General features: G+C 40.8%; 1 protein-coding gene across 1 annotated transcript in view; it reads left to right on the top strand.

Moving 5' to 3' along the window:
* The first annotated feature begins 1,527 nt into the window (after window positions 1–1,527).
* The window catches only part of ATG14 (autophagy related 14), a 38,955-nt gene continuing 25,181 nt past the window's right edge, over window positions 1,528–15,301 (top strand). Inside the window, exons 1-2 of the mRNA XM_067735014.1 lie at window positions 1,528–1,783; window positions 14,242–14,304. Coding sequence (XP_067591115.1) covers window positions 1,563–1,783; window positions 14,242–14,304 — 284 coding nt within the window. The 5' untranslated portion in view covers window positions 1,528–1,562. The remainder of the gene's footprint in view (window positions 1,784–14,241; window positions 14,305–15,301) is intronic.

Below are 15,301 nucleotides of genomic sequence, written 5' to 3' on the forward strand. Positions count from 1 at the left end.
GAAATGGTCAGAGAAAATTATTTCTCTCCCTTAAAAATAAATCTTAAACTTTCAGGAACCATTCAGGTTTAGTATAAGGTCTACTTTGAAAACAGTTTAGGGATTTTGGGCTTTTTGGAGGTACTTTTATAATCCTATGTAATTGTATTAAAATAGACCAGATAAGACTAAGAGGCTGGAGCAAAGAGCTCAGCTTCAAGACCTAATTAGGTTGTGCAATCAGCCGCATTTGATGGAGAGGTGGAGATTAACAGGGAGGGATGGGCTAACAGGAGTCATGGCCCTTGTTCCCAAGTGGGCAGTGATTGTCTTTCACTAAGATGAGGAGACATTTGTGGGGAGGGAGAGTTCAGGGTTTTTTTGTTTTATTTGTCTTTTGGCGGCACCGTGCAGGCTTGTGGGATTTTAGTTCCCCGACTAGGGATCGAACTGTGGCCCTCAGAAGGGAGAGCTTGGAGTCCTAACCACTGGACTGCCAGGAAGTTCCTGAGAGTTCAGTTTTAATTTCAGTTTCCCAATTGCTGAGTTTGTTGGTGGTCACTGTACATTACTTTAAGCCTAGTGTAGGCAGTTATGAATTTGGGGGTATGGAACTTGGGAGAGAAGCCCTAGCTGGAGAGAGAATTTAGGGCAGTCATTAATTTACAGCCTGCCAAAATAATCCTTGAGAATCAGTGGTCTTGATTATTTGACCTATGACCCTATTTTTTTTTCTTCTGTAGTTTACAGGCATATTCAAACACTAGTTACTGATATAATCCTCCAACCCACCCTATTTATCCCCACAGAAAGAAATTTGGAGTCATCTAACCATGTTAAATTCTACCTAGTTCAAATTCTTTAAGATATGGCCCAGAGAAGGGGTGGAATGCTGGACATTAAAATTTATTTTTCAGAAAGATACAACTTGGATTTACACGTTCAGTACAGTTGTTTCCACTGGTTAGCTATTATTGGTAAAGTACTTATCAGATTACTATTAAACGGATTTACTTACTAATCCTTAGGTGGGTACTGAAATTCTCTCCATTTAACAGTTAAGAACACAGGCTGAGAGAGGTGAGGAATTTGCCCCGAATTACACAGCTATTAAGAAGGCGGGTGGGCCAAAATTCAACCTCGTTCCAAGACCCAGTTCCCTCACCCAACTCTGCGGTTGTTTTAGCCAAATTTAAAAGCATCCAGAGCGAATGACAGAAATTCCCTCATTGTGTTCCCAGTCTGTTTTCCCAGAATCCTTAGGGCATCGTATTACTATTTCTTGCACGAGCTGGAGGCGTTAACGTGTAGCCTGGGCGTGATTGAGCGCTGATGACATTCTGCTGGGCTGACTCGTCCCTCTAAACATAATTCCTGCTTCAGAAGCGGCCGCCCGCGAGCAGTCAGAAAAAAGCCACTGCCCCTTCGGCCCTCGGCGGCCGCGGTCTAGGTGAGGCCGGGCGAGGGTCTCGCGGGACTCCCGCCGCGCTTCCGGCCCCTCCCCAGGCCCCTCCTCCTCCTCGCCCAGGATGCACCTGGTTGAAAACAAAACCCCATGTGACTGACTCTGCTCTCAGGCCATCATGGCGTCTCCCAGTGGGAAGGGATCCCGGGCGCCGGAGGCTCCTGGCTGCGGGCCCCAGCCCGTCGCCCGGGACCTCGTGGACTCCGTGGACGATGCGGAGGGGCTGTACGTGGCAGTCGAGCGGTGCCCACTGTGCAACACCACCCGCCGGCGGCTGACCTGCGCCAAGTGCGTCCAGAGCGGCGATTTTGTCTACTTCGACGGCCGCGACCGTGAAAGGTACGGCAGCCGCCACGGCCCTATGGTTTCTAACCCGGGTGTCTCCACCGGCTCGGAGGCTGGAGCCTGGGGTCTGAGTTTGGGCACTGGAGCCTGAGTTTGGGCCCCGGAGCCCAGCGAGAGGAGGGGGAGGTAGGGAGGGTAACTGTTTTGCGCCGGCGCTTTGCTCCCAGGAGAGAGTCGGGGATGGAGGCCAGAAGAGAGAAGATCGTCGTTTCCCCCTAACCCACTCGAGAGGCGTCTGACCTCACGGTGTTCTTGGGTACTAGAGAAGAGGGATAGATGGTGGTTGTGGAGAGGTCTTCTCCTATTACTGCCATAGAGTTGGATTCTCGGTACTTTGTTCCACTCCAATTCAAATGCTGGGTTTAACCTTTGTTTTCGAAAGCACGTTTATTCTCTAGAGGAGAGACCAAAGGAGAATCAAATAACTGGTTAAGAGGGATTCGGGCCCTGGTAGCCTGTGTCACAGGTGGATCTTATCAGACATGCTTACTCTAATGTGTGAACTAGGCTAGCTAGTTCCTGCCTTTTCCAAAGATTGTTTTAGATGCTAAGGAGTTTGGGTATGTGTTTTGGCTTTGTTTTAAAATCCAGATTGGGAGCTGCAAGCCCTTAGTTAAGTGAATTCAAGAACGCGTTTTGGCCTTGTTTTGAAATTTAAACAAGAGACCTGCAAGTCCTTGGTTAAGATAATTGAAAAATTAGTGTGATTAGCTGCAAGGTCTCTCAGGCCCAACTTCTGTTTCAATAACTTAGTGTCAATGATAGTAAGCCAGCTAATTTTTTCAGTGCAAAAGTTCAGGTATTAATTCATGTACAACAACCCGGTAAGTTATTTTCTGTAACATACTGCTAAAGAAACTGCACAGTACCTTGCCCTGGGTCACACAGATAATAAGTGTGGGGACCAGAATTAAATTCCAGGCAGCCTGAACCCATATGCCATGCACTTAACCCCTGGATTATATAACGGCTGTATTTGGAAGTGTTTTTTGAGTTGCTGACAGTCCTCTCATCATGAATGGAGTTCATTTCTTTTTCTTTTGAGGAGATTTGTATGATACAATCTTTTAGTTCATCACTGTGTCTCATTGATGTACTTGATGACTTTAGAAACTGATGATGTAATAAGTAATAGCTTTAAAAATTAATACAGTTTTATTATAAGAATACTAGGTATGAGATGGAAATGTCTAACTGATGGAGTTTATCATGGGTTCAGTTCTGGACCCTCTTCTCTATATACTTTTTCTTAGATTCATTCCCATAATTTAAATATTATCTATATGCTGAAGACTGCCAGACTTGTATCTCCAACCCAGGCCTTTGTGAAATCAAGAAAACAGCTGCATACTCTGTCTGTATTTAAATTTGTAATGAGAATCTCCATCTTAATATGGCATACTGAATTCATGATTATCCATCATAAATCTGTTCCTCTCATGCTCATTCCAGCCCAGTAAATGGTAACCTCACTCTCTGGCACAGGCCAAAAAACCTTCCAGTCTTCCTTGACTCCTCTCTTAATGCCACCATATATAATCCCATCAACAAATCCCATCCACCCTTCAAAACCTATCCTAAATCCTACCCTTTCACTCCCTCCTCGTTTGGTCCACGAGAGGATTATTGCCTCTTGAGTTCCTGCTTCCACCCTTTCTCCTTTATAGTGTAATTCCCATATTGCAGCCAGAGTAACACCACTCCTCCATTCCTCTGTTCACATCTTCCAGGGGTTTCCTGTTTTACCCAAAGTAAAAAAAGCCAAAGTCCTTATCCAAAGTTCTGTATTGTCTGTTCCTCCATTGATCTCCTATTGCTTTTCCCTTACCCACTCTGCAATACCATCCTGGCCTTCTTGCCAGTCCTCAAACATACCAAGAACACTCCTGCTTCAGGACCACTGCAGTCTTATTCAGACTGCCAGAACTCTTTTCTTCTAGAAGTCTTCAGGGCTCCTTCCTTTGATTCCTTTAGGCCTCTTCTCATACATTAGAGGAACTCTTTCTTTGGACTATTCAACTGAAATAGTAACTTCCTTTCCCACTTAACCTGCTTTATTGTTTTCCATAGCACTTATCACCGTCTTATGGTTTACATATGAATTTGTCTAACTGCCCCCTGCTCCAGTGACGTAAGCTCTGTGAGAACAAAACAGTTTTGTACTCTGCTGTATCCTCACATAGTAGAAGCTTAATAAAGATTTGTTGAATGATTGGGTCAATCTACCCTTCCTTCCCAAACTTAGTATGATTCTGAATCACTTCATTATTATAAATCATGACCCATTTGTCACTAAAGCCAGAAACCCGGGAGTTATCCTAGCTTTTTCCTTTTTTCTTATTCCGTGTATCCAAAATATTGACAAGTCTAATTTGATCTGCTCCAGAGTAGATCTTGAATCTGTCTACTTCTAGTCCAGACCACTATCATTTCTCTCCTGGCTACTTATTAGTTTCCTTTCTTTTACACATACAGCTCCTCCCTAGCCTCCCTCTGGCCTTCACACAACAGCCACAGTAGAAATGTAAATCAGATAATGTCACTGTTTGCTTAAACCTTTTCAGTGGGTTTCCACTTTATTTAAAATAAAATTCAAGCTCCTTACTATGGCATATTAAGCCCCATGTGATTTGGCTACTGCCTACCTTCTAACTTTGGCTGTAAGGTTGAGTTTAAAATGTGGTCTTTGGATTCAAGCTGTATTGAATTGAATCCAAACTCCACCACTTGCTATGTGATTTTGAAGTTTCTTAATCTCTCCTGTGCTTATTTCATTTTGAAAATGGAGTATCTAACTTCATAGGTTTCTGGTAGTGATTACATAAGAGCATGCACTGAAGTACTTAGCATGATGTCTAGCATGTATTACGTACTCAAAAAATAAACGCTTGCCATGTACCCTCATGTTCACAGCTCAGTAGTTGGGCCTTCTCTCACATCCTCAGACACATGAAACTTTTCCACCTGTGGGTCTTTTTCCTTGCTGTTCCCTCTGCCTGGAACACTGTTCCTCCTGATTGTCACTTTTCCTTTCATGTCTCAACTTAAATGTCACTTCCTCAGTGAGACGTCCCTGACCTTCACTAAGATAGGTCCCCACTTCCATCTCTCCCCCCCATTTCTGTCACAATACTCAATTCTTTCATGGTATTGAGCATGGTAAGTGGTGTTACTTTTTTGAGGAAAGTAACTGCATCCAGAATGTAGTTCCACGCAGGCATGAATTCTGGTTTTGTTCAGTTGGATCCCCAGTGCTTAGTGCAGCGGCAGTGGGTAGCACACAATAAGCAGATTGTTGAAGGAATGGTAAAGGCAAGACAACTTTAGAAGCTGAAATACAAATTATTTTCGGAAGAGGGATGTGTTATAGTGGATTTCTTTTTACTTTTCCAAGGAGAAAAGTGAAAAATAAATACCAGAACCATTCAAAATTTAGAAATGAAAAAAAATTTAGGGTTCAGCGATAACAGACAGCTTCACTTCACTTTCTTTCCATCGTTCCCCGTTCTGAACCTTGTATTCCTAAGGAAGAGGAGTTTGCTTGTTTGTTTTCGTTTGTTCCCAGAACAGTGCCTAGCATCTAATAGGATGTGAGAATCTGTTGAGATCCAGGACCACAGTCCTAATGATCAAATCAGTTTTACTGAGCTCTCGTTGGGTACAGTTATCTGCATAAAATATTCTGGCAGTTACAGAAGAGAAAGGCAGGTCTCTGCTCTCAAAGCTTTACACTGACTACTAATAAGCCTTAAATTTCTTGGGCCAAAGGTTGATTGTGAGATACTCTGTTGTCTTCAGTATTTAAGAAAAATTTTGCTTTCAGACTCTTTTTTCCTTTTACTTATGAAAAGCTCCTCACTAACTGTGGGAAACCACTTTGAAATAAAATATGGAAGCTTACAGCACAGTTTAAATACTCTTGTTTAACCCCTGATTCTTTTCAGTAAATTAGCCAGATTAGCTGTGCCTATAAGGATCTTGAATGTGATGTGCATATCAAAGTTCTTGTAAATGTAGATGTATTTTTTTCATGTTTAATTAATAGACTAGCTGAATAAATAGTTTGTAATGGTTTAGCAGTTCAATGAAAATTAGATATTAAAGAACAAATCTGTCTCCCAATAATTAGTTCTTTTGACTCCTAAGAAGGGAACATGCATCTTTACATAATTTTGTGGACAGTATGAGTTTGGCAGTTAGATTGAAAAATACCTGAATGCGCTACTTTTTTTGTTACTGTTCAGTGGGAACACTTCCTTATAACCTTGGTACCCTCCCAGCACTATCCTTTCCTCATCTCCCACCTTGGCCTCAGTCCGAAAACAGTGCCCACTTTCTTCTCTGCTTTTTCATCTGCCTTTTGATGTGTGTGCTTCCTTAAGAGATGAAGAGGAATGATTTTAAGCAGTACTCTCAACACAATCTCCTTTGGATCTTGTACTGGAGAACATTTAAAAATTACAGGTCTTGGACTTCCCTGGTGGCGCAGTGGTTGGGAATCCACCTGCCAATGCAGGGGACACGGGTTCGATCCTTGGTCTGGGAAGATCCCACATGCCGCAGAGCAGCTAAGCCCGTGTGGCACAACTACTGAGCCTGAGCTCTAGAGCCTGTGAGTCACAACTACTGAGCTTGCGTGCCACAGTTACTGAATCCTCTGCGCGTTTAGAGCCTGTACTCTGCACCAAGAGAAGCCACTGCAATGAGAAGCCCGTGCACCGCAACAAAGAGTAACCCCTGCTCGCTGCAACTAGAGAAACCCCGTGCACAGCAACGAAGACCCAAAGCAGCCAAAATTTTAAAAACTAACTAAATAAATAAATTTATTAAAAAAAATTACAGGTCTTTTAACAGGAACATAATTTTCTGGATTATACATTTATCTGACACCAAAAATAAGACTGCTACCCAATAGATAACAAGTTGAAGTAATCTTTCCACTCAAAACTGAAAAAAATTGCTTACCAGTTTATGATAGTGTAGGAGTGTTACAGGGAACATAATCTGAGGATACCCAGGAACATCTGCCTGCTGGTTTAGGAACCAGTTATTTTAAAGTGTGGATCAAAAAGAAAGGCAAAATTTATGAGCATATGGGTAGTATTGCTTTTCTTTCTTTTTTTTTTTTTTTTTTTTTTTTTTTTGCGGTACGCGGACCTCTCACTGTTGTGGCCTCTCCCATTGTGGAGCACAGGGTCCGGACACGCAGGCTCAGCGGCCATGGCTCACGGGCCCAGCCGCTCCGCGGCATGTGGGATCTTCCCGGACCGGGGCGTGAACCCGTGTCCCCTGCATCGGCAGGCGGACTCTCAACCACTGCGCCACCAGGGAAGCCCAGTATTGCTTTTTTTAAAAAATATATTTTGGCTGCACTGGGTCTTAGTTGCAGCATGCGGGGTCTTTTTAGTTGCGGCATGCGGGCTTCTTAGTTGTGGCATGCAAATGATTAGTTGCGGCATGCAGGTTCCCTGACCAGGGATCGAACGCAGGCCCCCTGCATTGGCAGTGTGAAGTCTTACCCACTGGACCACCAGGGAAGTTCCTGTATTGCTTTTATATGTACCCTGCATCAGAAATGATGCAGCACTACCTTCACTGATGAGTTTTAAGAATATATGCTACAGTTCTACCAAGAAACAGAAATATGGGCGCTAAACAAATTGAGAGGTGGGATAAAGGACGAGCAAGAAATGTAGATGTTACGAAACATTTCAAGGGGAAGACACAGCCAACATCCAAAAAACTACCCTTTAGACATCTCTGTTCTGCCCTCCAGTATCTTTTTGGTTGTCAGTCACTGTAGCTAATAAAAATATTGTCATGGGATTTTGATTCTGGGCCCACATTTGTATGCCCCACTCAGCAGAATAAAAGCTCTATAGGTAGCTGGACTCCCCATCTTTAGACAAGGGTTTATCAACCTGAGTTCTGTTTGGTATTGTCTTTCAAGAAGGGTCACAACTCCCATCCCATGCAGCTGATTAATTGTATTTACACCAATACATGTGGATCTGAATGTAACTTTTGTTTTCAATCAGTATCAGTGGCTACTCTTAACATTATGTGTACCTTTTAGAATTTATAAAAGAATTTCACATTTATTATGTCATTTGTTCCCTACCACAAAACCGTGAGTTATTAATCTGTTTTTAGAATGAGGAAACTCAGGGTAGTTGTTCCTTACTTATTGCTGGGCTATGCTAATTCTTGAATTTACCTCCAGATCTGAAATACATGTATAAATAAATAAATAAATATTCAATTTAATACGTTAGTAAGATTAAGTGCAAAATCACTCATTGCAATGAAGAAAAGGGAAACTAGCCTATATTATGTGCTAAGTGCCTGTACCTGATGCTTTCACATTTATCTTATTTAATCCCTATAACCAAGTAGGATAATCACTATTCCCATTTTACAAGGGAGACAATGAAACAATGCTCTGCTTCTACTTTCTCCTAATCACTTAACCTTCATTCCTGCCAGTGGAGTATGTTTTTACTACAGTTAACCCTTGAACAGCAGGGGTTAATTCTCCTGTAATTTATAGTCAGCCCTCCTTATCCGCAGTTCCTCCACATCCACAGATTCAACCAAATTCCGACCATGTAGTACTGTAGTATTTACTGTTGAAAAATATCTGCATATAAGTGGACCCACTCAGTTGAAACCCACATTGTTCAAGGGTCAGCTGTGTATTTTCTCATACCTAAATATTCTAACATAAGATAGAAGAACCATTCTGATAAGGACTGTGTTTTTTCATATTGCAGTTGTCCATAAACATTATATCCTTAAATACCTAAAGAATTTAAGGGAGAAAAATTTGATGGCTAGTAATTCTTGCTATGTTAGTATCCTAGTTCAAGAAATATGCAGTTCTTTAACCATTTCTGCTTAAATAAGGGAGATTGCTTTGCTCTTCTCCAGGTGCATCTGTGCTCTCTCTTCCCCAAGAAGCCTTTCTGCCTTATTTCTAGAGCCAGAATCATCATTAACTTTTCACCAAACCTGTATCCAAATTCGAGCTGGGGATCATTCTCCACCACTGACCTAAAAACTGTTAATGCTCATTTTCTGCTTTTAGATTTAAGGAACCTAAGGAATATAATCGGTGTCAAGAGACCTAAGGACTTTAGATACTTTTAGGGGATTGTGTATATTTTTATAGTGGATATGATCCTCAAAGGCAGAGCTTGAGAAATTTTAATTGATTGAATACTGTCTTTTTTTCTGATTATAAAAGTATGTATGATTATTGTAGGAAACTTGTAAAGTACATTCATACCTAAAGAAGGAAACAGATTTTGCCCATATTCTCACAACTGTTAGTGTTTTGTTATATTTGCTTCCAGCCTTGTTTATATGTATGTGTGTGCTTGTAAATATATTTTTTTCATTTGGAATCATACGATGTGTATATGGTTTGATGCTCTGCTTTTTTGTTTTCTTTAACCCAGCATCTCATAAACACATACTAATGTCTTTGTCTACAAAAATATTTTGATGTCCTTCATGGCAATATGGTGTCGTTTGATAATCATTCTCCTTTTGGACATTAAAGTTGTTTCCAGTTTTTGCTATTATGACTAATTCCACAATTGGCATAAATCTTCTTCGTCACCTCTGATCTTTTCCTTGAATTGCATAACTGGTTCAAAGGGTTTGCTAATTTTTAAGGCCCTCAATGGCATATTCGAAAGTTTTGTGTTTTTTGTTTGTTTGTTTTACTTTTCTTAAAATACATTAGTAGTGTTTCTTGGACTTTTCTATTGCCATTACCCTAGGCACAGAGGATGAGGGAAAGAACTGAGAAGGCAGATGGAGGGACTAGAGTTATTTTATGAAAGACACTAAGTAAGTGCTCAGTAAGTTGTAGGTGTTATGACGATGTTAATGATCATCTAGCACAGAATTAATAGTAGGATCCTTGATAGAGTACATGCCCGGGTGCTACTTTTTTGATCTCATGGGACAGACTTAGGTGACCAGTCCCACCTGTAGCCAGATCCACTCAGTCGCCCAGGATGACCTGTGGCCATGGGATAGCGTGGAGTGATGAGGGTCACACTCTTAACTGATCCTTAGCAGCAGCACACTCCTGTCCCTGCTGTCCCGCTGGTGTATTGAGGTTCTCTAGGGCAGGACAGATTAACTTCTCACCTGTGAAACAGCAGAATTTCCCCTGCCTATAATGCCTTCCTTCCCTTAGCAAGGCCACCTCTAACCTGTCCTCAAGGGGCAGCCCACGCAAATGTGACTGCTGGAGAGCTCCCTCTGAAGCCTGAGCTGGGTTGTGTGCCATCTCTTGTAGCACTGTTGACTACAAGAGGTGGCACACAACCCAGACTCTGTATGACCATCTGCTCCTAGTTTTCATCAGTCTCTATCACGGGGGCACTTTTTAAAGTCAGCTTAAGGGAGTACTTTTGTAGGGAAGAAAAGCAAATATAAGTCTGGAGGAATTTGGTAAATAACAAAGAAGGCATTTTTAAATTAGGAAGGAAAATATAAGAAATAGTGTTGTAGGGACTTCCCTGGTGGTCCAGTGGCTAGGACTCCGCGCTTCCAATGCAGGGGGCCCAAGTTCAGTCCCTGGTCAGGGAACTAGATCCCACATGCCACAACTAAAACAAAAAAAAGGATCCTGCATGCCACAATGAAGATCCCACATGACGCAACTATGACCCGGCTTAAATAGATAAATAAGTAAAGAAAGAAAGAGGGAGGGAGGGAGGAGGGAGGGAGGAGGGAGGGAGGAGGGAGGGAGGAGGGAGGGAGGGAGGGAGGGAGGAAGGAAGGAAGGAAGGAAGGAATAGTGTTGTAAAAGCCCTGATGCATGGTATAGGTTTACGGGCAGATTCTTTTCAGAAAACAATAGAAAACTGTAGAGCCACTGAACAACAACAACAAAATTGATAAATGTATCTGCATAAAATTTTGGAAAATTTGTAGAGCAGAAATGTAAGTAGTCACCAAGCAGACTGAGGAAGAATAATTTCAAGATGTATGAAAGGAAATAGATAATTTTTCTAATAAATAACCCTTTTAAAAAAAACTATAGAACTTCCCTGGTGGTGCAGTGGTTAAGAATCCACCTGCCAATGCAGGGGACACGGATTCAAGCCCTGGTCAGGGAAGATCCCACATGCCGCAGAGCAACTAAGCCCGTGCGCCACAACTACTGAGCCTGCACTCTAGAGCCCACGAGCCACAACTACTGACCCCACGAGCCACAACTACTGAAGCCCACGTGCCTAGAGCCCATGCTCCGCAACAAGAGAAGCCACCGCAATGAGAAGCCTGCACACCGCAATGAAGAGTGGACCCTGCTCACTGCAATTAGAGGAAGCCCCGTGCTCCGCAACAAGAGAAGCCACCGCAATGAGAAGCCTGCGCACCACAATGAAGAGTGGACCCTGCTCACCGCAATTAGAGAAAACACAGCAATGCACAGCAATGAGACCCAGTGCAGCCAAAAATTAAAAAAAAAAAAAAAAACTATAGAAAAGTGAACAAAGGGCATAGGGGGATAACAAAAGAAAAGTAGCCAATAAGATAGGAAAAGGTGTTAAACATTTCTAACTGTGAAATGAAGAAAGGCAAATAAATGAATTGTGAACTGTCTTTGAAGAGAGGGAGTGAGAGGCCAGTCAGGTTAGCAAAGAGTAAAATGGGCAGTGCTGCGAGTAAGAAAACAGGTTGGTAGGGTTGTAAATATAACATGAAATGATTCCGAGGAAATTTAAAGATAACTGCCAGGAGTTGCCATGTAAACCTAAATGCACCCGGATATTCATTTCTAACATTACTGATAATAGTGAAAATTTGGAAGCGGTGGCAATGTTCATCAGTAGGTATTTCTGTAAATAAATTATATGATGTCCATTCAGTGAAATTCTGTGTACCTGTTAAAGAATGAGATAGGTCTTTATGTTCTGAAGTGAAAAAAGATACAAAACATTTTACGTGATAAACCTAGCTTCAAAGACAATATATAAAAAAGGCCTTTCCCCCCTTCCTTTTTCTTTTTTCTTTTTTTTCCTAATTTATCTCTGTGAGTCCTGGGATGGAGAATGCAGAGGATGGATGAGGAGCTGGTGAGCAGTTGGCTCGCTGACCAGCTGCATTCGTTGATAACCATCTGCTTTTGCTTTGTTCACACCACCTATTTTTCATTTCCTTCATGAAGAATGACATTACTCATGAAGTGTTTGATACAGTAGGAACTGTTATCTTCTGTTTGTTATTCCTGCTGTCCTCTGTATGTTTATGTTTTAAGTTTGTTGTTGTTTTGGGTTTTTTTTTTAAACAAAACCCAAGAGGACTAACCAGCTTGATATAAAGCTGGACAGTGTTATCATCCCAATTTGTTTTAGTGCAAAGTGGCATTTTTTACAACAGATCTGATTTCTAGCCCCTAAAAGCAGGATTTTATCCTCCATGTCAGTCCTTTGTTTACACAGGTGGATGAGTCTTGTGAGTTTGTCATCTCCTTCAGCTTATCGGAGCATGAATCACCACATTAGGTAGAAGTAAATACCACATTCGTTTCTCATTTTTGATAGAAGGAAACGGAAGCATATAACAAGTAACCTGTCTAGTTCACAGCCAGTTGCAGAAAAATGAAAGATTAGATTTCTTAACGTTCTGTAAAATGCTTTGTCATAAGTTGCAGGCACATAGTAAATGCCTGATAAATTAATTGATGAATCTGTGAATTTGTCCACATTCCACACTGGTTTCTGAGTTTTCTAATATTGTTTCATGTAGTTACCACCTTACTGGCCATTGCAGTGCTACCCAGTACAACTTTGTGCAGTGATGTTCCGTATCCATGCCATCCAGTAAGGTAGCCCCCAACCATATGTGGTTATTGAAATGTGGGTAGTGCAGCTGAGAAACTGAATTTTTAATTTAGTCATGTAAATGTATAATTCTGTCACATGTAATATTATCTGATTTGGTTTCTTGTTTAATATATATTGTACATTTTCAGTGACTGACTATTAAATGGTAGGGTCATAATTAGACCATTTTATCCCTTCCATTTAGAAGTAGATATCTGGGTATGTTTCAAATGTGGGATTATAGAAATAGTATGTTAGAGAGACTTCTATGTCTGGATTATTTTAAGGAAGAGATTTTTAGGGCTGTTATGGTTCTATTAAATTGTTTTCATTTTTTCACGAGATAGCCAAAGGCCTAATCTTGGACTCCACACCATGTTACTGTAGCATGTGGCATTACCTTTGTTTTTTTGAAAGTAGTGAGCCACCATTAGCTCAATTCAAAATCAGTTGCATGATGTTAGTCATACATTTTTTTTTTTTAACCTAAAATTCTTATTAAGCAACAAGTCATTTTAGGTACTCGGTAGCCACATGTGCCTGATGGCTACCGTGTTGAACAGCATAGACCTAGATGATATGAGTGTCACTGCTAGCCACCTTCAGCTAGTTGACATTTATAGAACTCTGTATCCAGCAGCTATAGGAAACACTTTCTTTCAGGTGCACATGGAACTTTGACCGAGACGTGCGCACCATATGCAAGGCCATAAGATAGTCTCAAGTCAAAAGATTAAAATCTCATAGAGAATATTCTGGGACCACATCAGCATTAAAGTAGAAATATAACAGTACGTTACAAAAAAAACCCATATATCTGGAAATTGAACAATATACTTCTAAATAATTCATTGGTCAAAGAGGGAATTTGATGGAAGATTAGAAATGTCAAACTAAGTGGTAAAATACACGATATCAAAATGTTTAGGGTTTAGCTTAAGCAATACTTCTGGAGGAAATTCATAACTCTGTATACTTATATTAAAAAGGGAGAGGCTTAAAGTTGATGATTGAACTTCCTGCCTTAAACTGCAAAAAAACCAAACTAATCCCACATAAGGTAGCAGGAAGAAAATAAGAATAAGGGTAGAATAGTGACAAACAGCAAAAATGAACTGCAATGTGATATTCTTTCCTTTTAATAACTTTTATTAAGTAAATTGCTAGCCCGTAATGACTAGCAGTACAATTAGAAAAAAATTGTACTTTAAGAATTATAAGGAACCAATTTATAAATGAGAGTAGGGTTAAATTAAGCTTAATAATTATAATTATTTTTATAATGGAAGCCTCTGTTTTCTTGAATTCTGATTCATTTTAGTGCTCTGATTTACCTGTTTTGGAGGACAATTTAAACAAGGGGTGAAAAAAACCTATAGGCATATTTTATAAACCCATGAAAGAGTTTTAAAGCTGAGAATTTGAACTTAGTTTTAAATAACCAAATGATAAGCAGCTGTGTGCCATTGAGAAGATATGTTCAGGACAGTGAGATTTCCTGATGAGTCTGCAGAAATGTTTGGCTCTCAGGAATTTGCATAATCTCATTCAACTGAAAAAAAAATAAACATTTAAATAAAACACTGAATTTTTTTCTTACAGGTTTATAGACAAGAAGGAAAGGTTAAGCCAACTTAAGAGCAAGCAAGAAGAATTTCAAAAAGAGTGAGTTTTCATTTTGTTTTTTAATTTGTGGAGGTTGTCTTGTCACCACATGGTTTAATTCAGTGCTGTGGTATGCATACATGTGGATTGCTAATTTATTGAATTTAGGTTACAGATCTCCCCGTGTGAAGAGCAGAACATCTGGGAGAAGCAAAATAGGAGAGATGATCAAGTTTCTAGAAAACACTGGGATCAAACCTGGTGCCTGGTTCACAGCAGGCAGTGACTGGATGGATGAATCAAACCACTGGCCCTGATAATTGACGTACTGTAAATGGGTCCAGGACAGAAGGCGTATTAGACTAGCAGTGGTGGCTCTTGTAGGACATTATTGCTTCTGTTTATCTTTATTCTTCTGTATCAGGGTTTTGCAAAGTGTGGTCTGCAGAACATCTACATCAGAATTCATTAACTTCGGTACTGGTTAAAAATGTAGATTCTTGGAATCCTGTCCTCAGATATCCTGATTCAGTAGGTCTGGGAGTAGGCCCAGGAATCTGAGTATTAATGAGCACCCGATGAATCTCTCATCCTCTGGATTTGGGAATTGTCCTGTAGAACCTTTTATCCCAAACTGATCCAGTCACTATTCTCCATACACACCCCAGACCTGATTAACACATTTATGAGTAGATGAAATCTTCAGAGATACTCTGCATTAGAAAAACCCGCTTAGATTTATTTAACTCAGTCATTTCTCTAACTTACTCTATCACGGAAACTTATTTTTTCCTATAGAACACTTCATTCCTTAGAACAATTTTTGCCTAAGCTGGCTTATGCCTTTTTTTAAAAAAAAGTAATTAATTAACTAATTTATTTATTTATTTTTGGCTGTGTTGGGTCTTCGTTGCTGTGCACAGACTTTCTCTAGTGGCGAGTAGGGGCTACTCTTCGTTGTGGTGCACAGGCTTCTCATTGCGGTGGCTTCTCTTGTTGCGGAGCACGGGCTCTAGGCACGCGGGCGTCAGTAGTTGCGGCACACGGGCTCAGTAGT

The sequence above is a fragment of the Pseudorca crassidens genome, chromosome 1 (assembly GCF_039906515.1).
Source record: "Pseudorca crassidens isolate mPseCra1 chromosome 1, mPseCra1.hap1, whole genome shotgun sequence".
In the NCBI taxonomy this organism is placed as follows: Eukaryota; Metazoa; Chordata; class Mammalia; order Artiodactyla; family Delphinidae; genus Pseudorca; species Pseudorca crassidens.